General features: G+C 42.4%; 1 protein-coding gene across 16 annotated transcripts in view; it reads right to left on the reverse strand.

Annotated features, from left to right (window-relative positions):
* The window catches only part of ROBO2 (roundabout guidance receptor 2), a 1,535,448-nt gene that overhangs the window by 578,473 nt on the left and 930,369 nt on the right, over positions 1-26,606 (reverse strand). The window contains exon 1 of one of the 16 annotated variants that reach the window (XM_073668223.1): positions 14,195-14,906. The exons of 14 other annotated variants lie outside the window; for them this stretch is intronic. In XM_073668223.1, coding sequence (XP_073524324.1) covers positions 14,195-14,246 — 52 coding nt within the window. In that variant the 5' untranslated portion in view covers positions 14,247-14,906. Of the gene's footprint in view, positions 1-13,996; positions 14,031-14,194; positions 14,907-26,606 lie in introns of those variants that run through there. One more of the 16 variants, XM_073668227.1, reaches the window with a different exon arrangement.

Consider the following 26,606-nt stretch of genomic DNA (forward strand, 5'->3'; position numbering starts at 1 on the left):
AAAAAAAAATAAAGATATATAAAAACTATCCATATTTTTGTAAGATTACAGTAATGGCCGTAATAAGAAGATAATGCAACAATGGGTCTGGATATGTAAGGATTCAGGGGTGTGGGACAAAGTGAAGAAAGAAAAAAATACATGATTATCATCACAAACTATCGCTCTCTGTTATCTACTAGTTTAAATAGGGTGATCCAAAGTGAGAAAAGCATGAATGTTTTCTTCCAAAAACAGGGCTGCGCTTGTCTACAGGTTCTATAATAGTATTCCATAGAGCTGCAATACGAGACACATCCTGTAAACAGGTGAGGTGCTATTGAGTGAGCAAGCAGCCATGTTTTTCTAATTCTGGATAATCTGTTTGAGAATTTATCTGTGAGTTAGAAAGGGCCAAGTATCTTGTAAGTATTACTCAGTGTTTTCTTATGTCTAAAATCTTTGTAAAAGCTATGTGCCTATATTATGTCAGTGAATATTTCAAGGGAATCTGTTTTTTTGCTGTGTAATCTGGCAGTAGCCAGGTGTAGGGGCTGAGATCCTGATTCCAGCGATGTATTACTTAGTTTACTGGGTGCAGCAGTTGTGATGCAATCCCTGTTTTCTCTGCTGCAGATCTAGCAGAGCTCCTTAGCTGTGTATAACCCCGCCCACACCACTGATTGGCTATATTCTGTGTACACTGTATAGCAGCTAATCAGCGCTGGGGGCATGGCTGGACCAGGAGGCAGGAGACACCTAGTCCTGTAGTGATAATCGCCTGCTGATAAAACACTGATTGTACTGAAACAGCAAAACACAGCTTAATAAGTGACACATCACAGGAATCAGGGGCTCTGCCGCTACATCACGCTGCTCTCAGATTGCATAGCAAAAACCTGCTAACGAACTCCCTTTATAGGACAGACTTTTACAAAATAGTAACATTTTAATTGAGAGTAAAGACAATATTTTTCTTACTCAAAGGTGGGACTTCCTGTCACGTGACTTCCACTCATAAGAGCCATTTAAAAGAGTGGCGATCACCTGAAACAAATGGCAGCTGTTTCATCTGAACGGTTAATGGTGTATAAAAGTAAACAGAATTACTTTGTTTAAAATATATTTTTTTAATTAGAGAATCCCTTAAATTGTAGTGGAAACAGAAAAAAACACACTGCTGCTATCCGTACTCTCCTGCATAAGGGGGCTGCCAAGAGGTGGTCTTATGCATACATGAATAAAAAGGTATCTTGGGCTTAAAGGGGTTGCCCTACCATTAAATAATTCTCGATGGCTCAGTGGTTAGTACTGCAGCCTTGCATTGCTGGCGTCTTGGGTTCAAATCCCACCGAGGACAACATCTGCAAGGAGTTTGTATGTTCTCCCCGTGTTTGTGTGGGTTTCCTCCAGTTTCCTCCCACACTCCATAGATATACTGATAGGGAATGTAGATTATGAGCCCCAATGGGGACAGCGATGATAATGTCTGTAAAGCGCTGTGGAATATGTTGGCGCTACATAAAGATTATTCTTAAGATGTTATAAAGTGAAGGTTTTTATTACACGAACGTGTTTCAGTGCCAAACTGGAGCATTTTTCAAGGTAAAAAAATATATATATATTTTTACCTTGAAATAGGCGCCAATCCGGTGCCAAAATGCGTTGGTGTAATAAAAACCTTCATTTTATACCAGGATTGAGGATTCTTCAATTCTGCGAGCGGAGTTCAGGTACCATGATCTGTCCACTAAAGTGAATTGCTATCTGAAATGTTTTTTTTTCTCCAGCAACGGGGCTGCGGATGAGGATTCCAGGGCTCTAATAGGTGTTGTGGCCACACGCAACCCCCCAGGTGAGAACCACCATCATTCTCACCCTCTCTCATTTCTCTTGCGGTATTGCCTTATTGTGCGCTTCTCCCCCATCAAGACCTCAGCTTCTTTTTTGGTAAGGATCATAGCCTCTAAAGTAGCAAGGAAGTATAGCTGAGTAGGCTCTTTCTGCAAGAAAACCAAAAAGGGACTATATTCTTAACTGCCAGAAGGGGAAGGAGACTGATTCCACCCAGCAATCTAGATTTGTTGCAGCACCATGAAGGACAATTGGAAGTTATTGTGATGAAAAGAGTAGTTTTGGTATGAAAATGATTTTAATAGAATTACCCCTAAAGAGTAGATATTTAACCCTATAATCTGACCCTCCAAAGATGTCCTTAACCTGCGAGACACGCCATATTTGTGCAACATTCAACACTACGGATGCAGCAGGTCCAATTAACCAGTTCACGACTAGCAAATACCGCCCCCTACTGTCGTCATTGGTTCTAAGTTTTTTGTATTTTATTTTCTTTCTTTCTTTTTCTTTTTTAGAAAGAATGAATTATAGGTTCTTTATTACAGCCTATCGTACTTTTGGGTTTCTAACATTTATCTTCTCAAACTCTTCGAAATCCACGCAAATTGCTCATTTCCATTTTTTAATTCCTTGCCCGACCCCATAAATTAGGCAACCAACAGATCAGGATATAAGCACAGCAGTGCCACGCTGCCACCAGTTTAACCCCGTTAAACTCACTCCTGGCCACTTTCCAAATCTCCGGCACGTTCTTAAGACCCGCTAAAGAAATATTTCTCCGTAAGGCCCCAATCTCCGGAGCAGAATGCAAGTAAAACACAGCAATAAAGCCCCGGCCCTAATTGTTTATTCTATGGGGTTGCATCAATCAGGAACATGGCACTGAGCCATAGCGAGAAATTGGGCTATCTGGGAAGAAGGCATCTCCGTGCTGTAAGGAGATAGCGGCACCCCGGTATGTGCTTGGGCTAATTAACATACCAGGCAAAGCAACGTGGCAACGTCTTTGGGATGTTTCCGTATTTACATCCCATACCCCTCAACAATAGGCGGACGCGCGGCACGGCTAAGTGCAGGCTGGGCACACAGACACACACAGACCGTGGGGGATATTAAACATTCAGAGGCTTTCCAAGTTCCAACAGCTCATCGAGAATGAGCAATACGGATCATTAATGCCACCGCCCGCCCTAACAGGAAGGCAGCCGCTATTGTGTAACTTATTGGTCATTAGCATGACTAACAGAAAGGCAGGTGACAGGTGTCACGCTGAGGCAAGATGGCAGATCGGTGACAGCCGTGCAGCGCCCCTATGACAGATAAAAGCATCTCATGCACGTGCCATCATGGGATTATTGTCAGGATACAATTACAAAAATGATCTAAAAAAAAAAATATTAAAAGGGGGAAAAATCACTACTATCTCCAAACGTAGCAGAACCTAAATTTGTCATTTTCTCTTGCCATAAATATGTCATGTTTACCTGGTATAGATGCCCCTGTTCCCCCGATTTCAGCAATGTTTTTTTTTTGTTTCTGCGCCCCTCCGTTCCTCAGATATGACCTTCTCTTTCTGTATATAACTCTATTTTTTTTTAAAGGAAGAGTCGCACAGAGAAGAATATGGGACCACGCCTACTTGGCTTTAAAAAAAAGACTAGATTTACACATAGGGATGAGGGGTCTACATCTCAAGATCTGAGAGGCACAGGGACAAAAACAACGCTGGCAGTGGCATTTATTCCAAGTAAAAAATAAATAATATATTAAAGGGAAACAGGCACCAGATTTTTGCTATCTCATCTGAGAGCAGCATAATGTAGGGAAAGAGACCCTGATTCCAGAGATGTATCACTTAGTTTACTGGGTGCAGCAGTTGTGACACAATCAGAGTTTTCAGATGTAGCACGTAGCAGAGCTGAGAAAGCTAACCCCACTCACACCACATCTAACCCCACTCACACCACATCTAACCCCACTCACACCACATCTAACCCCACTCACACCACATCTAACCCAGCCCACACCACATCTAACCCCACTCACACCACATCTAACCCCACCCACACCACATCTAACCCCACTCACACCACATCTAACCCCACTCACACCACATCTAACCCAGCCCACACCACATCTAACCCCACTCACACCACATCTAAAACCACTCACACCACATCTAACCCCACTCACACCACATCTAACCCCACTCACACCACATCTAACCCCACTCACACCACATCTAACCCAGCCCACACCACAGCTAACCCCACTCACACCACATCTAACCCCACTCACACCACATCTAACCCCGCCCACACCACATCTAACCCCCCCACACCACCTAACCTCCCCCACCCCACCCACCACACACATCTAACCCCCCCCCACACCACATCTAACCCAGCCCACACCACCACATACCCCACCCACACCACATCTAACCCCACTCACACCACATCTAACCCCACCCACACCAATCATCCTAACCCACACATCACCCCACCCACACCACATCTAACCCCGCCCACACCACATCTTACCCTGCCCACACCACATCTAACCCAGCCCACACCACATCTAACCCCACTCACACCACATCTAACCCCGCCCACACCACATCTAACCCCACCCACACCACATCTAACCCCACCCACACCACATCTAACCCCACTCACACCACATCTAACCCCACTCACACCACATCTAACCCTGCCCACACCACATCTAACCCAGCCCACACCACATCTAACCCCACTCACACCACATCTAACCCCACTCACACCACATCTAACCCCGCCCACACATCTAACCCCACCCACACCACATCTAACCCCACTCACACAACATCTAACCCCACTCACACCACATCTAACCCCGCCCACACCACATCTAACCCCGCTCACACCACATCTAACCCCACCCACACATCTAACCCAGCCCACACCACATCTAACCCCACTCACACCACATCTAACCCCACCCACACCACATCTAACCCCACCCATACCACATCTAACCCCACTCACACCACATCTAACCCTGCCCACACCACATCTAACCCCACTCACACCATATCTAACCCCACTCACACATCTAACCCCGCCCACACCACATCTTACCCTGCCCACACCACATCTAACCCAGCCCACACCACATCTAACCCCACTCACACCACATCTAACCCCGCCCACACCACATCTAACCCCACCCACACCACATCTAACCCCGCCCACACCAAATCTAACCCCACTCACACCACATCTAACCCCACTCACACCACATCTAACCCCGCCCACACCACATCTAACCCTGCCCACACCACATCTAACCCAGCCCACACCACATCTAACCCCACTCACACCACATCTAACCCTGCCCACACCACTTCTAACCCCACCCACACCACATCTAACCCCACTCACACCACATCTAACCCCACTCACACCACATCTAACCCCATCACACCACATCTAACCCCACCCACACCACATCTAACCCCACTCACACCACATCTAACCCCACCCACACCACATCTAACCCCACCCACACCACATCTAACCCCACTCACACCACATCTAACCCCACTCACACCACATCTAACCCAGCCCACACCACATCTAACCCCACTCACACCACATCTAACCCCACTCACACCACATCTAACCCTGCCCATAAAACAGGTAACCCTGTCCACACCACAGCTAACCCTCCCCATACCAGAGCTCTCTATGTACAATGTCTGTTGATAGCAAGCTGCTTATCGCAGGATGGGGCATGGTCTCGCTAGAAGATGCGTGCACATCAGACCTGGCAATGATAATAATCTCTTAGTGATAAAACCTTTATTATAAGTAAACAGCACACAACCTGACAAGTGACACATCCCTGAATTCAGTGTTTCAACTCTATCTTCTGCTGTCTTCAGATTACTCAGCAAAAGCCTGCTGACAGATTCCCTTTAATTGGCACATGACAAATCCACTTTAAGGACTCCACTTTTACCAGCAGTCCTATGTAAAGCTCCAGGTTCTATGCCAAATCCTACTGACACAAAGTTCTCTTAGCTCTGCTATATCTGTTTCTTTGCCACTTGCTCAGGAACTGTATTGATTTCACACACTAAATAAAAATAATGTAGCAGAGTTGAATGCGTCATCTATTAGCAATAGGTTGTACTATTTGTGCATAGTTTTACAATAATGTAGCAGGTTTACATGATTTTTTAATGAAATTTACAGATTTCTTCTGTTACAACAAACCTTTGCCAGACCTGGAAGCTCAGCACTGCTACATCTGTATATAGGCAGGATGCTTATGTGCTGCATTGTTTTTGCATAAAGTAGAAATAACAGTAGGTTTACAACAGTCCTATGTAAAACAACAGCTTATATATTGCTCATATCCTTCTTCTAGATCTGACAAACCCAGCTCTACAACACCAGTGCATTGGTGACAACTGTTTGTGCAAAGCATTAACAATCATATAGCAGAGGGGAATAAGTCATTATGGTGAGCTAAACTATTGTAGCAGATTTACAAGCAGTCCTATGTAAAATTCCAGATTCTAGAGTGCACAAAGTCCAGCTAGTGTAGCACTGCTACATCTGTGTATGGTGAACTTGCTCAGAGGCAGCAGAGGTAAGATAATATGTGAGGTTTATTAAAAGCCCAAAATCCCGTGATCTCTCCAAATGACAAGGAGCAGTCCCAGCTCTGCTACATCTGTATATTAGCAACTTGCTCAGGGACTGCATTGATTGTGCACAGAGGTAAAATTATGCAGTTCTTTGTAAAACTACAAGTTCTTTGTCATATCCCTCTGCCGGGTCTGACAGATCCAGCACTGCTACATCAACGTGTTTTAATATTCTCTTTGAAGCCTGGCCTATTTTTTTTTTTCCACTTCGGACTAGTTGTTTTCTGGCTGTCACTCCCGTGCGAGGATAAATATTAATGAACATACTAAGTAGATCTATGTGTACATGTGGAGGGCTGATCAATTATTAATATTAGTAATAAGCGCCGGCGGATGACAATGGGGCTTTTTCCATTTTGAGAAAACGCAGCAGAACAAAGCATTGGAAAAAAAGAAAAAGACGAGAGAAGGAAAAGATAGAAGATAATAAAATGATGTAGTTTCTGGTTCCGCCTCTGCCAGGTTATTGTGTCAGCTCTGCCGCGCCAACTAATGAATAGAGGGGGTATCAGTGTATGGGCACCGGGGGTAAAATGAGGCGGCCGGCTCTAATTGCCCGGAGAACTCACTTCCTTTAGGTTTCGCACGGCCATATGTGCGCTGCTCAGGGAAACTTTTGCGTGAACTCGACTTGATTTGTTTTCTTTCCTGATGAATGTTAGAAACGCTGTGGAAATCAATTACTTTTACCATTTTTTTCTTATAGCTGTCAACAATCAGTAAATGCGAAAGGAACCGCCATGATTATCCTTCACAGCGTCCCATAAATGGTCCAGTAGATACAGATGTAGCAGAGCTGTATTTGTTATCAATCCAATCTAGAGATGAGTGGTTTAAAATTTTAATTCGCCGGCATCGCCAATGTTTTCCCTAAAAAGATTAATTGGTGTCAAATAGATTTATAGATTTGTCGTAAATTGCTCGGAAAAAAAAAAAGTATAACACTGAGGTTATGTTCACACGTTGCGCGTTTGATGCATTTTTCTCGGCAGGCAAAACCTGCTCTTTTGACTGTAAAAAAGAAATGTCAAAAAAAGCAGGTTTTGCTTAGTTTTTGAAGCGTTTTTGGCAGCATTTTTGCTTATTTTTTGACGCATTTTTTTCAGCGCTTTTGCTTAGTTTTTGGCAGCATTTTTGCTTAGTTTTTGACGCGTTTTTGGCCGCATTTTTGCTGCGTTTTTTTCAGCATATTTGCTGCGTTTTTTCCCTGTGTGTTTGTCAGGGTACATTTGTCTCTTGTGCATGCTGATAAAGTTTAGTGGATAAAAAAATAACCTGATTCAACTTCATCAGGTTTTGGCACCAAAAACACTGCAAAACCTGATAGCTGCATTTTTGCGGCATTTTTGCACTACCGATTGCTTTCTATGGGGAAAAATGCTAGATTTCTGAAATCGCAAAGACTTTGCTGGTACTGTAAAACCTAGCTAAAAACTTGCATAAAAAATGCTTTAAAAAAAATGCTGCAAAAACGCAATGTGTGAACATAGCCTAGGTTTTCAGTTTTGTGGGTAAAAAATAGAGAAATTTGTTTCAATATGATCTGTATAATCCACTTACCCTGTGACTCTGGAGATGTAATTAATTCTGCCAGAAAAACTACCAGTCCTGCAGCCGCTGATCTTTGATAACCCAGGTACCGGCCACCGCAGTACAAGGTCGGATAATCCGCTAGTTAAACTGGGATAGCCCACGCGGCTGTAGAAGACGCCAGTAGCCGCTCTCTGATGCTTTAGTAGTGTCGGAAATGGTGCCAGGCGCTTTTTTTTTTTGTGATCCTCGCATATCGAATCTCAAAGTGGTATAAGTTACATGGAACAACAAATTTATGTAAATTCGACTCAAAGTCGATACTCCACAAATTGATCCGCTCATCACTAGCTACATTTTTTCTAAACTATGATAATTCTAATTAAATAATAATAATTTATTATTATTATTATTATTATTTTGTCCTTCAGGCAGTGCAAAGTTATGATATTTTGTAATATTCTTCCTTATCTTATTTTGCTTCCATCTCTCTCATACACTATGCTGTTGTGCTTCTTAAATGCCCAGTTCATGCTACTTTAGAAGCTCCTTTGAACTGCTGCTCAGCAAAGATCCTATATAATCTGTGCACAGAACTTTCCCTGTCTAAATAGGGGAGTGGCAATTAAAGAGGCTCAGACAGGGAAAGTCCTGTGTACAGACTGTTTGAATAAAGTAAACAGATCTTGCTGAGCAGCAGATGAAAGCAGCTTCTCAAAGATCATAAATTGGGCACTGAAACAGCACTACAACAGTGTTTTTGGGAGACAAATAAGCAAAATGAGGTAATGAAGAACATTACAACAAAAATCATAAATTTACAGAAACGGCTTTCCATAGAATATCCCTCTGTACACTGTATGTAATGGAACATGTCACCGTGCTGAGCTATAGTATAATAATATTGGTATCTATGGGTTTGCTATATTTGCTCTGTACAATTCAGCAATATCATGCTCATGTGTATGAGGCCTAAAGGCAGAGGCAAATCTTTAAGGGCTATACCCATCTCAGCCATTTATGTCTATATGTAATGGCCTGGATTAAAGGGTTTGTGTTTGTAACATTGATTATTTATATGTCAATAATATCAGATTGGTGGAGTCCAAAACCAGTCACCACCACAATCACCTGCTTCCAGCTCCAGAAGTGGCCATGTAGAAAGAGTGAACAAAGCCAGAATGGCGCAGCGCCGTTCACTGTGTAGTGGCCATTGCTGGGTACTGCAGATCTGCTCCTGCTCAATTGTCTAATAGGTTTACAATCTTATGCAAAAATACAATTAATGAACCATGTTAACACAATGAGTTGAATTACAATTTTAGCTCTGCAACATCTGACTACATCCATTTTATTCTAACTTTTACATATTCTGTACAATTTGTATAATGCTATTTGCATGAAGCCTGAAAGTTTATCCAACTTTGGTACATGGTGAGAGGTGAGATATATTCATCTGGTTGTATCCATAACCCACAAAATGGTTAATCATAAGGAAGTGACCTCTTTGTGTCATACTCCCCATACATCGCACAATGCTGGACCAATATGATACGGCCACAACTACTACAACATGCCGCAACATTAACGAATGTATATAATAGAAAGGAGACCCAGAAAATCGCAATCCATCAGTGCGAGAGACTATCGATCCACACAGTCATGAATAATATAATATACATTACACCTATTATCGCCTTCCATGACCCCACAATATGGAGGAGCTCAATGTCTAGCTGATATCTACAGGGCAGCTAAGGTCCTGCTCACTGCAAATGTAAAGGACGCATGAAGGAGGGTTAACACACAGGGGGCGCTCTAACACGGCCTCTGGTGTGAGATATCAGCTTATTGAGGTCATAGACTAGATAGTACTGTACAGCCGAAATACAGGAATAGTCTACACTGGCATCTGGCTGGGAACACTATGGGATGGCCAGTCAGTAAGTGGTAGCCTGAGTCTAAGGTGGGGTTTCTCCACATCCGAGAAAAATGGTCCGAATATTCGGATCAGAGTTTGATCAGAGCGGCATGAGTTTCGCTCGTACGTGGAGAGGAAAAAAAAAAAATTATCCACCTCCTCCATTTTGTCAGTCCATAAAAATCGGACCCATAGACTTGCACTGCCGATTTGACACTCGGATCAAAATTGGACATATTTCCGATTTTTTCTGTGGACTGATCAATCCGACGAAAAAATCAGACATATGCTCAGCTCCATAGTGTATTATAGGTACCGGTGCTGTCAGTGAAAACCACAGATATCACTCTGAAGAGAAAATCAGTGGTGTGCACGAAGCCTAAGCGAGTGAATCTGTTTTTCGGCCTCTTGAAAACTAGCATTACAATTAGGGGCCTCTGACAAAGCATTTGTGAAACGCCCGTCGGGTGTATTTGATGGGTGAGCCGTCATACTCTACTTCTTCGGCAGGTATTCCATTTTACCTCTTACTATCTTTTTAGCTTTCCCATATGAATAATTCATTACTAACTTTGTATTTCCAATCCGTGATTCTTTTCTTTCTTGTACACTTTACATATATTTCTTTGTATTTTATGCTCATTTTGTGATCTGTGACGCTTATTTCCTTCATGGGCGTCTCCCCGTTGGTTCACTGTCTACTGCGTTGGAAAAATATTTTTTAACTTATATGTAATAAAAGCTACAATTAACTCTTTCTTGTAACTACCTTGGTCCCATACACTTTATAGTGTATGTTCTTCATTAGTAATGGGTCACAACCCTAATTCTCCATCAGAGTCATCTACAGTCATCATTTTCCAGGATCTATACAGTAGTTCTTCATGGCCAACAGAAATGTATCCTGGAGCCAAACTTCTAGGTTGTGACAACACATAAGGGACCTGGGGCTACATTGGGGTCTATCACTGTGTCGGGCACATTGATCGCCCTTCATTCACAGCTCAGCATTCTCCACACTGGCCGTGACAGACCGAAGATCCCGCCACACACCCGACTGTCCACAGATTACAGTGATCAGCTCCATACAGAATGTGCCCCAGGCCCATTACTCTGGAGTCATGTTTGCTCCTAAACAATAGGCGTCTTACTAAGGTGCCATGTGTCAGCAGCCTCCAATCCAGGAATGTGACACAATGAACAAAAAGACCTTTTTTTTCAATAATGATCACATAAAAGTATCACCTCCAAGTATTTGGAGAATGAATCCAGTGTTTACTTTACTGAACTTGATAATTAAATTATAATGGCAGACGGCTGAGATTCCTATTGACTCAATGTACAAACAAGCCTTGATCTCTTCCATAAATGAAGCTCTGAGCAATCAAGGATCAAGGATTGAAGTCAAAATCTCCTCTAGATGCTCCTGCCATATGCAGAACACAGGTATATATCCAGCCTGTGTGTATACAGGTCATGGGTGGCACCAGACTTCCATACAGACCGGTTAGACCCATTGGTGCAGTTACTGGAGATCCCCATGTCATTGGTGACCTCCAAAACCTCATGGATACTAATTTGGCACCCGACACAAAGTAACCAGTATCACCACATCCAGTCCCATATAAGGCAGATTTTTTTCTTTTTATTTAGGAAGGACCAGATATATGCATGTATCTCGTGATACAGACGCCACATTGTTTGTGGTCATCCATCCCACCCAGACTAGTTTAAGGGAAATGCCGACCACGTGGGCATAATGTGAGATTACCTATATATTACTTGTATGGTTTATAGTACTAAGGCCGGCTTGTATATATGCATCACATTGATCTATTATAGCCATGTTCTAGGTGAAATGTGTAAGAGGAGGTGACTACATATAAAAATCCTGGAATACACTGAAGTCTATGTCTGAGCTCCATATGATTATGTGTGATATCTATCTAATATTTATCTATCTATTATCATCTATCTAATCTCTATCTAATATGTATCTATCTATCTATCCCATATCTATCTAATACCTATCTATTATCTAATATCTATCCAATAGCTATTATCTATCTATCTATCCATCCATATCTATTTATATATCTATCTATCTATCTATCCATCCATATCTATTTATATATCTATCTATCTATCTATCCATCCATATCTATTTATATATCTATCTATCTCATATCTATCTATCTATCTATCTATCTATCTATTTATCCATCCATATCTATTTATATATCTATCTCATATCTATCTATCTATCTATCTATCTATCTATCTATCTATCTATCTATCTATCTATCAGATATCTATCTATCTCATATCTATCTATCTATCTATCTCATATCTATCTATCTATCTCATATCTATCTATCTATCCCATATCTATCTATCTATCTATCTATCACATATCTATCTATCTATCTATCTATCTATCTATCTATCTATCTATCTCATATTTATCTAGATCTATCCTAATTTATCATGTATCTCATTGGACTGCATCATTACTGAGAGTCTATATTACATTTGCCCATATAAAAACCACAGAAAACAAATCATAATACCATAATGAAAATCTCAGCACCACTTTATCTGACAAATTCAGCTCTGCTATATCTGGCAATCTAAATCCAGCAAAACTTGTTATAGTTAATTCAATCCTACTACACTTAACACATTCAGCTCTGCAATGTCAATGTCAATGGTTCAGCATTTGACAATTTCAGCTCTGCTATATAGGACAATCTCCAACCTACAACATCTGACAAGTTCAGCTCTGCTGCATCTGTATATGTGTGTCTTCCTCACTATTGCCCATCCCTACACAGTATATACAGTATATAGGTGCATTCCAATACAGAATAAGTTCATTCATCAGATTTCTATCTTCGATACATGACCTCTGTCATCAAAATTGACACCAGCAAGATATCATTACCTCGTCAAATACCCAGAATATTAGGAGATTAATGCAGTCAGTCTCATTGCCAGCACCAGACCCCCTGGCATGTGTGGAGACCTCCCCTCTATATGACTGTTCAGTTCTTAATCACAAGTTCTAGAAAATGTGAAAACCTCTAAATCCCATAAAATCATCTCAGTGACATGTAATAAGCCGAGCTCTGCTGGAGGGAACTTCTTGATCCTAGTCCTTAATAAGCAGGCAGTGTAGGAACAAAGGCCATACAGATGTGCAATGAAGTTGACTTATATCGCTGCACAGGCTGCTCAGGCTTTTGTTCTTAAAATGATTTTCACTGTAGGAGAACCTAATATGATTTTCTTTCCAACTCAATCCACTTACTGAGCTTTCCCCCCTTGCAGACATATTAGCACAGGCTGTCAGTGTACAGGGGAGGACTAGCTGACAGCTCCTTTATATGTGACTGAACTATTTCTATATGTACTGATGGCTTCAAGTCTATATATTGAGTTGCGTTTCATCACCCAGTCAGGAGCTGCTGCAGAACCTCTTGGTAAGAAAAAAAAATTCAAATATTATAGAGCTATTAATAATAAAACCTGAACTGTGCAGGCATTTGAACTTACCTAGTTTCTACCATCTATTGATTTTTTAATTAGTTTTTTTTTTATTTAAAGAGGTTCTGCAGCTGCTACATCAAGTTCAATTGAGCTGTTATATATAGCATAGGCAGATATATGCATTCTGATAGTTAGCAGCTCCATTAAGCTCATTTAACCATTAAAAATATATAGGGTAAGTGGATAGGATATGCTTACTTTAAATTATTTAAAGAGGTTCTGCAGCAGCTATATGAACCAAATAGTGACGAGTGGGTGTATTTTATTGCACACAGCAGTATGCCTATATACAGCCCCAGGTACACAGTGCCAACCTCAATTCCAGCCATTCCTGGGATACAAGTGACCTCTATCTACCTAACCCTTAGCCTGCACCTTAAGGTTATGACCTGCTATGCACACACACAATGCATTCATGTGGTTTAGGTGCATTTTTTTTCCTCTTTGCCCATTAAACTTACTACTTGGCCCATTTTCCATCCTTAGTACTCTGGATAAGGAAAGACAGGGTGCTTATTGGAAACATCTCCTCAGCCCAGAGCCACAAAGCAAGGTATTTGACTTATTCCAAGTCTCCTAATGCCATCCATGTGTGCTGAGCAGCAGTCTCAAGAATGCTCAGCACTTGCCAGAAACATAGAAGGAGATGCTTAACTTACCAAGAACCTGACATAAGAATCCACACAGCAGGACTGGACCAAGTAGACCCATATTTACATAGTAACAGACATCCAAATAAGAGAGGGAGCCCCAATCCCAGCAGAAGAAGCCACCCAAGAAGACTGCAGGATCAGCAAAAACTTTAGTCTTCCCTACAAGAGATGTTCTTTAGTAAGACAAGCTGTCCATAGCTGCTCAGTACTTCCTGCTCCATCAGACCCCAAACCATGCTTTGCCAATATCCTAGGTGGTCATCTCTGGAGTCTTCTCCTGACCAGCAAGGTAGATCGCAAATAAAGATCCTCCTAGAGATGAAGAGCTTTTAAAGTGGTCCAGAACTTGCCCTGCAGACGATTGCACGGATTTCTTGCTCTTAGAGCTGCAGAGCCTTCACCATGAACAGTGCTGCGTGCTGTCCCCTCTTCCAAAATCGCAGGGAGGTCCGTGCATTGTGCTGTAGTCCTCGGGATGAAGGTGCACAGTGGCTGAGGATGAGAGGGGCTCCGGGCACAGTGGAGATGGCATCCAGTAGCCACACAAGCAACGAGCAGAGCACTGTCAGCCCAGCCCTCCTCTGTCACATCTCCTGAGAGCCCAGCACCAGTTCCTGCTCACTCTGGGACCTGGCTCAGCTTTCCAGGCAAACACTTGGAGAAGAGGAGGAGGAGGAGGGTTCACAGGAGCTGAGACCTGACTGTGTGATGCTGAAGGAAAAGGGGGTAGTGATATCCACTGATCTGCAGCATCAGGATCTCACTCCTCCAGCCATCTATGATCATGCATCATCATATGGGATCATGCAGCACTATATAGGATCATTCCCCATATAGAATCATGCATCACCATATAGGATCATACATCACTATATAGGATCATTCACCATATAGGATCATGCATCACCATATAGGATCATTCCCCATATAGAATCATGCATCACCATATAGGATCATACATCACTATATAGGATCATGCATCACCATATAGGATCATGCATCACCATATAGGATCATACATCACTATATAGGATCATGCATCACCATATAGGATCATGCATCACCATATAGGATCATGCATCACCATATAGGATCATGCATCACTATATAGGATCATACATCACTATATAGGATCATGCATCACTATATAGGATCATGCATCACAATATAGGATCATGCATAACTATATAGGATCAATCACCATATAGGATCATGCATCACCATATAGGATCATGCATCACTATATAGGATCATACATCACCATATAGGATCATGCATCACCATATAGGATCATGCATCACTATATAGGATCATTCACCATATAGAATCATGCATCACCATATAGGATCATGCATCACTAGATAGGATCATGCATCAGCATATGGGATCATGCAGCACTATATAGGATCATGCAGCACCATATAGGATCATGCAGCAGATAGACTGATGTGCAAGAAAGCAGCCACACATCTCCACACAGCACAATGTATCCACACATGTGCAGGCTACAGGGATGGATACATTACACATATTTTCACTTTGCAATCAAGGAAGCAGTTTAGTTACATTTGTTCCAGCTATTAATATTCTCATGTTGCTGCAGAACCTCTTGATAAAGAAAAGAAGATTCCATTGATAAGAAGGTTAAAAAAGTATTTATTGAGTTGAGCCTGAAGACAATTTCATGTATGTGCATGTATGTATAAAGGGAGGGAGATGGCAAGGCATGCACCCCTCACCTGCCAGGGGGCACCAACAAACCATTCTGTCTTGGACATAATTTTTAGAGAATGGACTAAATAATTGCTAAAATGTGTTTGTATCTATTTGTGGGTAGATAGATTTAAATATTTATATATATACAGTACAGACCAAAAGTTTGGACACACCTTCTCATTTAAAGATTTTTCTGTATTTTCATGACTTTGAAAATTGTACATTCACATTGAAGGCATCAAAACTATGAATTAACACATGTGGAATTATATACTTAACAAAAAAGTGTGAAACAACTGAAAATATGTCTTATATTCTAGGTTCTTCAAAGTAGCCACCTTTTGCTTTGATGACTGCTTTGCACACTCTTGGCATTCTCTTGATGAGCTTCAAGAGGTAGTCACCGGAAATGGTTTTCACTTCACAGGTGTGCCCTGTCAGGTTTAATAAGTGGGATTTCTTGACTTATAAATGGGGTTGGGACCATCAGTTGTGTTGTGCAGAAGTCTGGTGGATACACAGCTGATAGTCCTACTGAATAGACTGTTAGAATTTGTATTATGGCAAGAAAAAAGCAGCTAAGTAAAGAAAAACGAGTGGCCATCATTACTTTAAGAAATGAAGGTCAGTCAGTCCAAAAAATTGGGCAAACTTTGAAAGTGTTCCCAAGTGCAGTTGCAAAAACCATCAAGCGCTACAAAGAAACTGGCTCACATGAGGACCGCCCCAGGAAAGGAAGACCCAGAGTCACCTCTGCTTCTGAGGATAAGTTTATCCGAGTCACCAGCCTCAGAAATCGCAGGTTAACAGCAGCACAGATTAGAGACCAGGTCAATGCCACACAGAGTTCTAGCAGCAGACACATCTCTACAACAACTGTTAAGAGGAGACTTTGTGCAGTAGGCCTTCATGGTAAAATAGCTGCTAGGAAACCACTGCTAAGGACAGGCAACAAGCAGAAGAGACTTGTTTGGGCTAAAGAACACAAGGAATGGACATTAGACCAATGGAAATCTGTGCTTTGGTCTGATGAGTCCAAATTTGAGATCTTTGGTTCCAACCACCGTGTCTTTGTGCGACGCAGAAAAGGTGAACGGATGGACTCTACATGCCTGGTTCCCACCGTGAAGCATGGAGGAGGAGGTGTGATGGTGTGCGGGTGCTTTGCTGGTGACACTGTTGGGGATTTATTCAAAATTGAAGGCATACTGAACCAGCATGGCTACCACAGCATCTTGCAGCGGCATGCTATTCCATCCGGTTTGCGTTTAGTTGGACCATCATTTATTTTTCAACAGGACAATGACCCCAAACACACCTCCAGGCTGTGTGAGGGCTGTTTGACCAAGAAGGAAAGTGATGGGGTGCTACGCCAGATGACCTGGCCTCCACAGTCACCAGACCTGAACCCAATCGAGATGGTTTGGGGTGAGCTGGACCGCAGAGTGAAGGCAAAAGGGCCAACAAGTGCTAAGCATCTCTGGGAACTCCTATAAGATTGTTGGAAGACTATTTCCGGTGACTACCCCTTGAAGCTCATCAAGAGAATGCCAAGAGTGTGCAAAGCAGTCATCAAAGCAAAAGGTGGCTACTTTGAAGAACCTAGAATATAAGGCTATGTGCCCACGTTGCGGACCTGAAGCATATTTTTTACGCTTCTCCCTGGCGGGAAAATCGCATGCGGATATTACATGCGGTTTTCCCGCCAGGTAGAAGCGTTTGTGAGGCGTCTTTGCATGCATTTCCGCATGCGGGTTATCAAGCACTTCTCCAAGCATCACTTGGAAAAGTGCTTGACAACTTGTTCAGAATGGTAAAAAATAAAAAAATAAACTTTATACTCACCTTCTGATGCATTCTCTGCCCCGTCCGGAGGCTTGAGCGGCTCACGCTGTTGTGTGCAGGACCTGCGGTGACGTCATTGAGTCATGTGGTGGGTCACATGACTCAATGACGTGGCAGGTCCTTCAGACAACAGCGCGACGGAGGGAAAACATCAGAAGATAAGTATAAACTTTATTTTATTCTTTTTTTTACAGGTTCTTTGGTACCCAGGTCTGGATGAGAGTCTCCTCTCATCCAGACTTGGGTACCATCCGCACATTGATTCCGCAGCGCTTCCGCAAAATTAATGAACATGCTGCGGATTTTTGACCGCAACATATACGCTGCGGAAAAATCCGCAGCATGGGCATTGACATTGCGGAATGCCATTGGGGACCATGGGGTGCGGATATACATGCGTTTTTCAAGCGTTTACGCTGCGGAAATTCCGCAGCATATACGCTTGAAAAACGCTACGTGGGCACACAGCCTAAGACATATTTTCAGTTGTTTCACACTCTTTTGTTAAGTATATAATTCCACATGTGTTAATTCATAGTTTTGATGCCTTCAGTGTGAATGTACAATTTTCATAGTCATGAAAATACAGAAAAATCTTTAAATGAGAAGGTGTGTCTAAACTTTTGATCTGTACTGTATATATATATATATATATATATATATATATATATATATATATATATATATTTTTTATAAAGCTGGGTCTTTCTTCATGTACCGCTGCATCATCATTTCCATGCAGGATTTAACAAAAATAGCTGGAAGGAAACTGATCCCATTGTTTGCAATGAAATCATTCCCTCCAGTCTGGCCCATTTGGTTTTGCGGTGGACGGGTGCAGGCACAGCTCTGGGGGCCCAATCACATTGTATTATGCATACAGGAACGGACATAGTATTGGTGCAGCCTGTGCAGCCTCACAGGGTCCCAAGAGGTAATGGGGGTCACTACCATCTCTGGAGCAGGTGGAATTGTGCATTATGATGAGTTATTGGGCTTCAAAGGGCCCACGTTCTGTTCTTTTACAGGGGTCTCTTCTGTCTGTGTCCATGGATCGTTGTGATCAGTCCCCAGACCAGCACCTGGAGCAAAATAATGAAAAAGCCTGATGGCAACTGATGCATTTGTCCTCCAGTTTTGCCATCACTTCTGATCCATTGAGTTACATCAGGGTCAAAAATCTGAACCTAATGCAATGGATATATTGTTTCCCAGCCTAATACATATTCTATAGTCATCGATCAGACATTTGTTTTTCACATACATGGTCTATATGTGTTTTTCAGGGGTAAAACAAATACCCGTTTATAGTCTATGCCGTTATTTGGACTGTGTGCCCGGAAAAAAATCACAGTGATGACATGTCTGCTATTGAAGTCACAGATCAAAATCACCCAAACAAGTCTATGGATTCATAAAGAACCTGGACTGCATGCAACATTGTCATGGGTGGGAGAAGCTTTTTATATTTTTATTTTAGCATCCAAGAAAGTCAGTGATAGTAAAAAAAAACACACTGTCTGAACACCAAAGATCTGACCCAGTATACTGATGGAAAGCCGTCCATACCGAGAAGAAGAATGAACGTCTAAGTAGGGCCTTAAGATTGCTTTAATTTCCCATTCAATTCATAAGTAATTATCATCCATTATACCCAGTCATGATGTGATGTATGTATGATACATGTCCCACTGTGCAGTCACAAGTAACACCCCAGGTGACACAATCATATATATATATGTGTGTAATGTGTGTATGTATATATCTACACCCCTTGTTATGACTGGGTAGAATGGATGATAATTATTTATTAATTCAATGGGAAATTATAACTATAGCTGCACACTAGCCCAGACACTGTCCACCATCCTCCTAGCAGAGTGATGGCTTCCCTGTGTGCTGACAGCGCTGCTCAGTGTGTCATGGAGAATAGCTGCATAGTGATTGATCTTGATTACCTGGCCCTGCATTGTCTTATCAAATAAGCAGGGATTGATCTGCGCTGGAGCTGATATATTATATATATCCACCTGTCCATGTATATATGTATATAGAATCTGTGAATCTGTACCCTATCCATATATGTATCATACAATTGTATCTATCTATCTATCTATCTATCTATCTATCTATCTATCTATCTATCTATCTATCTATCCATCCATATATCTATTATCTATCTCCTATCTATCTATCTCTCTCTCTCTCTCTCTCTATCTATCTCTCTTTCTATCTTTCTATCTATCCCTCCATCATCTTGATTCATACATGGAGTATTATTGAATTCTGCACCTAGGATAAATTCTACTGTTTGGGGTTTTAACAGATCCAGTTCACTCCCAGTGTAATTATCTGCAGCGGATTGTTCAGATCTGTAGCTGACATTCTGTGGATTTTTAGTACAGATTTCATTTATTGCAGAGTAAAATCCATCCACCTTAGATCCTGCAATGTTACATTACACATGTAGTGATAGGGAGTAGAGAATGTCAGTAATGGGAAGAAATGCAAACCTAAGTGCTGGGTGTAATTACCGCTGTCCCCTCAGCTTCTATCAGGGGTGTGAGGAGCCTTCCCTGAGCATGTTAGGGCACATCACACCCTCACATACCGCTCACAGGACTCTGCTTCATCCAGCCTATTGAGGGATCTTCCCACCATGTGTATGCAGGGCATACTGATAAGGTAAGCCACTAATGTTGGCTCATGAGGGTCCTCACCAACCCTAGAATAAAGAGCCTGATCTACAATGCCAGAGATAGGAAGTGACCCAGGGGGCACAATGCAGGAGGCAAGGGGTGAGCTCTGCCTCAGGTAACACATTATCCTGACTAAAGGGTCAGTGATCTAGAAGGTTTAGGCCGGGATCACACGCAGCGTAAGGCTGTGTTCACACGATGCGTATTTCATGCGTTTCCGCGGCGTTTTTGCAGTTGCGTAAACGCCGCGGAAACGCATGAAAAACGCATGGTAGAAGGGCAGCAATGTTCCCCAATGGAAATCCGCATGTGCTGTGCCCATGATGCGGATTTTTCCGCAGCGTTAACGCTGCGGTCAAAAATCCGCAGCATGTCAATTAGGGTATGTGCACACGATGCAGAAATGAAGCAGAAAATTTCTGCATCATTTCTGCATCTCCCTGGCAGAAAAAACGCATGCAGATTGTGCATGCGTTTTTCCTGCAGAATACATGCGGATCCACATGCAGATTCACATGCGTTTCCGCATGCAGATTGACAAGCGCTTTCCAGGCGATGTTAGCATCACCTGGAAAGTGCTTGACAACTAGGTCACACTATATAAATCCATGCAAACAGCATGGATTTATACAGTGTGAACCGAGAGAGTGTATATACTTACCTCCGATGGCCCGCGCTGTCCTGCTCACTCCGTTCTCCCGGCTGCCGGCAACTTTGAATTGAAAGACCTGCCGACGTCAGCGTCACGTGACCCGTCACATGACTCTGACGTCACCGCAGGTCCTACAACTCACTGCAAGTGCCGGAAACCAAGCGGGAGCGCTGCGCGGGCCGACAGAAGGTAAGAATACATTTATTTTTTATTTTATTCTTCTTTTTACAGCTTTTTTAATGGTACCTGGGTGTGGATGAGACTCTCCTCTCCTCCACACCCGGGTACCATCCGCACATTAGAACGCGCCAATAGCGCAAGTACAGATGCTGTCTTGCGGAATTGGCGCGTTCTAATGCAAGTCAATGGCGGCGAAATCGCCGCGTTTCCGCAAAATTAATTGACATGCTGCGGATTTTTGACCGCAGCGTTAACGCTGCGGAAAAATCCGCATCATGGGCACAGCACATGCGGATTTCCATTGGGGAACATTGCTGCCCTTCTACCATGCGTTTTTCATGCGTTTCCGCGGCGTTTACGCAACTGCAAAAACGCCGCGGAAACGCATGAAATACGCATCGTGTGAACACAGCCTTAATTTTGCGGAAACGCGGCGATTTCGCCGCCATTGACTTGCATTAGAACGCGCCAATTCCGCAAGACAGCATCTGTACTTGCGTAATTGGTGCGTTCTAATGTGCGGATGGTACCCGGGTGTGGAGGAGAGGAGAGTCTCATCCACACCCAGGTACCATTAAAAAAGCTGTAAAAAGAAGAATAAAATAAAAAATAATGTATTCTTACCTTCTGTCGGCCCGCGCAGCGCTCCCGCTTGGTTCCCGGCACTTTGCAGTGAGTTGTAGGATCTGCGGTGACGTCAGAGTCATGTGACGGGTCACGTGACGCTGACGTCGGCAGGTCTTTCAATTCAAAGTTGCCGGCAGCCGGGAGAACAGATTGAGCAGGACAGCGCGGGCCATCGGAGGTAAGTATATACACGCTCTCGGTTCACACTGTATAAATCCATGCTGTTTGCATGGATTTATATAGTGTGACCTAGTTATCAAGCACTTTCCAGGTGATGCTAACATCGCCTGGAAAGCGCTTGTCAATCTGCATGCGGAAACGCATGTGAATCTGCATGTGGATCCGCATGTATTCTGCAGGAAAAATGCATGCACAATCTGCATGCGTTTTTTCTGCCAGGGAGATGCAGAAATGATGCAGAAATTTTCTGCTTCATTTCTGCATCGTGTGCACATACCCTTAATATGACATTGTGCCGCTCTACAAATCCACATCAGAATACACTATTTTGTAGTAGATTTTGCTGCCACAGATTTTACTCCATGTAATAAATGAAAACTGCAGTAGAAATCCACAAACCTTCTGCTGCAGATTTTTATATAGTAAGTGAATAAGATTTGTTAGAACTTAGAACCCCATTCACTAGAACTTGTACTGGACTTTGCTGCAGATTTCTGTAATACTCAATGTACGAATCAACAATGTCATCTTCAATTTGGGACTTTCTTTTGGAATGGATGAATGGATAGATAGATAGATAGATAGATAGATAGATAGACAGACAGACAGACAGACAGACAGACAGACAGATAGATAGATAGATAGATAGATAGATAGATAGATAGATAGATAGATGAAGGGATGGATGGATAGATGGATAGATGGATGGATGGATAGATGAATGGATAGATGAATGGATAGATGAATGGATAGATAGATGTAGGAATGGATTGATAGGTGGATGGATATGTGGATAGATGGATGGATAGATGAATGGATGGATAGTGGCTCAGTGGTTAGCTCTGTTGCTTTGCAGCGCTGGAGTTCTGGGTTTGAATCACACCAAGGACAACATCTGCAAGGAGTTTGTATGTTCTCCCCATGTTTGTGTGGGTTTCCTCTGGGTTCTCCGGTTTCCTCCCACACTCCAAAGACATACTGATAGGGAATGTAGATTGTGAGCCCTGATGGGAATAGTGATGATAATTTCTGTAAAGTACTGTGGACATTAATGCAGCTATATAAATAAATTATAGATGGATAGATATTATACACCCTTATTTCGTGTAAGCAAAGAGAGCATACACCTGGTCCAGGACTCGAATGCAGTTGCAGACGTATTGCTGCTGAACTGTCCAGTGCAATCACAGAATAAGGTCAGATCAGGATTTCATGGGTTTCTTAAGATCAAAAGGGTGTTAACATTGCAGGTCCAGGGGCTTGGAGGAAGTGGATGTGTGATCTCAGGAGCTGTTTCATGTTTGTGCTGATGATTAGACAGTGTCACAGGGACATGCAGTCTTATCTGCTGGGAGTCAGCAGCTCACAATGAGCAGACATGAAAATCTAAGTGAACCTTTAGCTCCCCCTACTGGATATTGAGATATGCACGGCGCCTTTGCTGGAAATGACCTCTTGTTTTATACGGATTGTGATACCCAATAACCTGGCGCTAATAGCCAATCGAGTATTCCCAATATCTATGCATAATGCATAATGACACCGATTAATCCATGAACTATTACTAACAGTGATAACACAAATTATGAAATTATGAAAATACTAATAATAATATGACAATATACATTTGAGAAAAAAATACCAGTAAAGATTGTGCTCTTTTAGCGCAAAATGAGAAGTTGTATAGACTGCAGTGGCAGCTGGCGCTGGCCCCGAGGGTGCAGATATAGACATTAGTGGATGGCATGGAGGGGCAGTGCCCTGCGCTGCTGTCCTGTCACTGTATAACACACAACCAGCTAAACAAATGGATACATAGTGAACATACAGATGTAGTAGAGAGGAGTTGATTAACGGAAACTCAGTTCACACCACTGTTTCTTAATTCCTTTGCTCTGTTACATCATAGGAACCAAAGAAACCAAATGTATAACTATGTGCTAAATGCTATAATACTGGGTAAAACGGTCAGTGAAAAAGACTTGGCTGTATGGGTGGTCGGCAAACCCCACTTTAGTGATCAGTGTCAGGCAGCTGCTAAAAAGGCAAATAAAATAATGGGATGCAATAAAAGAGGCACAGAACAAGAACATAGTTTTGTCTCTGTACAAGTCACTAGTACGGCCACACTTAGACTTAGATACTCAGTACAATTTGGGGCTGGAGTTTATTAGAAGGACAAGCGACCAAGGTTATTAAAGGGAACCTGACAGGTGATACATGCTGCCCAAACCGTGGCCACTGGCAGTATGATCACAGCCATGTATGTTTGGCTTTTAATAACTAGTCTTACAGGTGGGTCCCCGGCGGCTTCTCCCCATGCGCTGACACTGACTGATAAGTCCCTTCTTATACGCGCACGTCGGCAAACATACATAGCTGTGATCGCACTGTCAGTGGCTGATGCATTCTGGCCACGGTTTGGGCAGAATGTATCACCTTTTATGGGTGGACTGCAGAACCAAGACAGGTTATCAAACTTTAGGTTATTCAGTTTGGAAAAAACAAAGGTTTTGGGGTGATCTTATGCGATTTGCAGCAATGGCAAGGGGACATCTATGTCTTGAGAAAAGAAGGTTTAGTCATCATAATCACAGATGGTGATTCTTTACTATAAGAGCACAGAGACTATGGACTTTTTGATGTACGAGCAGTGAGACTATGGATTCTTTACTGTGTGAGCTGTGGGACTATGGATTCATTACTGTGCGAGCTGTGGGACTATGGATTCTTTACTATGTGAGCAGTGGGACTATGGATTCTTTACTGTGCGAGCAAACAGTAAGACTATGGGTACTGTACTGTGCAAACAGTAAGACTATGGATTCTTTGCTGTGAGAGCAATGAGACTATGTATTCTTTACTGTGAGAGCAGTGAGACTGTGGATTCTTTACTGTTTGAGCATTGAAACTATGTATTCTTTACTGTGAGAGCAGTGAGACTATGGATTCTTTACTGTGAGAGCACTGACACTATGGATTCTTTACTGCACGAGCAATGAGACTATGTATTCTTTACTGTGAGAGCAGTGAGACTGTGCATTCTTTACTGTTCGAGCAGTGAGACTATAGATTCTTTATTGTGCGAGCAGTGAGACTATGGATTCTTTACTGTACAAGCAGTGAGACTATGGATTCCTTTCTGTGCGGGCAGTGAAACTTTGGATTCTTTACTGTGTGAGCAGTGAGACTATGGATTCCTTACTGTGCGGGCAGTGAAACTTTGCATTCTTTACTGTGCGAGCAGTGAGCCTATGGATTCTTTTAAATCCATCCAGAAATTTTTGTGGCAAGGAACGTGGAGTCCACCGCTTGTTCTGGGAGATGTCTGGGACTCCGCGTTCCTTGCCACACCAATTTCTCCTTGGGATCCTAGACCCACCTTGGATGAGACACTGCATCCTCCTTCCTCTTTCTCATTACTCCCAGCATTCAGTACACTGATGAAGGTTGTGTTGACCAAAACGTTTGTGTTTGTTTTGCTGTTGACTGCCAGTACATTTTCATAATATCATTTGCCTTTGAGTGTCGAAATGTTCTCATTACTACTATGGATACTGTACTGTGCGAGCAGTGAGACTATGGATTCTTTACTGTGAGAGCAGTGAGACTGAGGACTCTTTAGTAAAGACCTAGGTCCATGAAGTTCAATCTTTACTGTGCTAGCCGTGAGACTATGGATTCTTTAATGTGCGAACAATGAGACTATGGATTCTTTACTGTGCGAGCAGTGAGACTATGGATTCTCTACAGTGAGAGTGGCGAGACTAAGAATTCTTTAGTAAAGACCCAGGTCCATGATGTTCAATATTTACTGTGCGAGCAGTGAGACTATGAATTCTTTACTATACAAGCAGTGAGACGATGGATTATTTACTGTGCGAGCAGTGAGACTATAGGTTCATTACTGTGCGAGGAGTGAGACTATGGATTCTTTACTGTGAGAGCAGTGAGACTATGGATACATTACTGTGAGAGCAGTGAGACTATGGATTCTTTACTGTGAGAGCAGTGAGACTGAGGATTCTTTAGTAAAGACCCAGATCCATGAAGTTCTATCTTTACTGTGCAAGCAGTTAGACTATGGATTCTTTACTGTGTGAACAGTGAGACTATGGATTCTTTACTGTAAAAGCAGTGAGACTATGGATTCTTTACTGTAAAAGCAGTAAGACTATGGATTCTTTACTGTAAGAGCAGTGAAACTATAGATTCTTTACTGTAAGAGCAGTGAGACTATGAATTCTTTGCTGGGCAAGCAGTGAGACTATGGATTCTTTACTGTGAGAGCAGTGAGACTATGGATTCTTTACTGTGAGAGCAGTGAGACTATGGATTCTTTACTGTGAGAGCAGTGAGACTATGGATTCTTTACTGTGAGAGCAGTGAGACTGAGGATTCTTTAGTAAAGACCCAGATCCATGAAGTTCTATCTTTACTGTGCAAGCAGTGAGACTATGGATTCTTTACTGTGCGAACAGTGAGACTATGGATTCTTTACTATGCGAGCAGTGAGACT

This window comes from Phyllobates terribilis, unplaced genomic scaffold (genome assembly GCF_046119375.1).
Source record: "Phyllobates terribilis strain yellow unplaced genomic scaffold, ASM4611937v1 Scaffold_2__4_contigs__length_985480577, whole genome shotgun sequence".
Lineage (NCBI taxonomy): Eukaryota > Metazoa > Chordata > Amphibia > Anura > Dendrobatidae > Phyllobates > Phyllobates terribilis.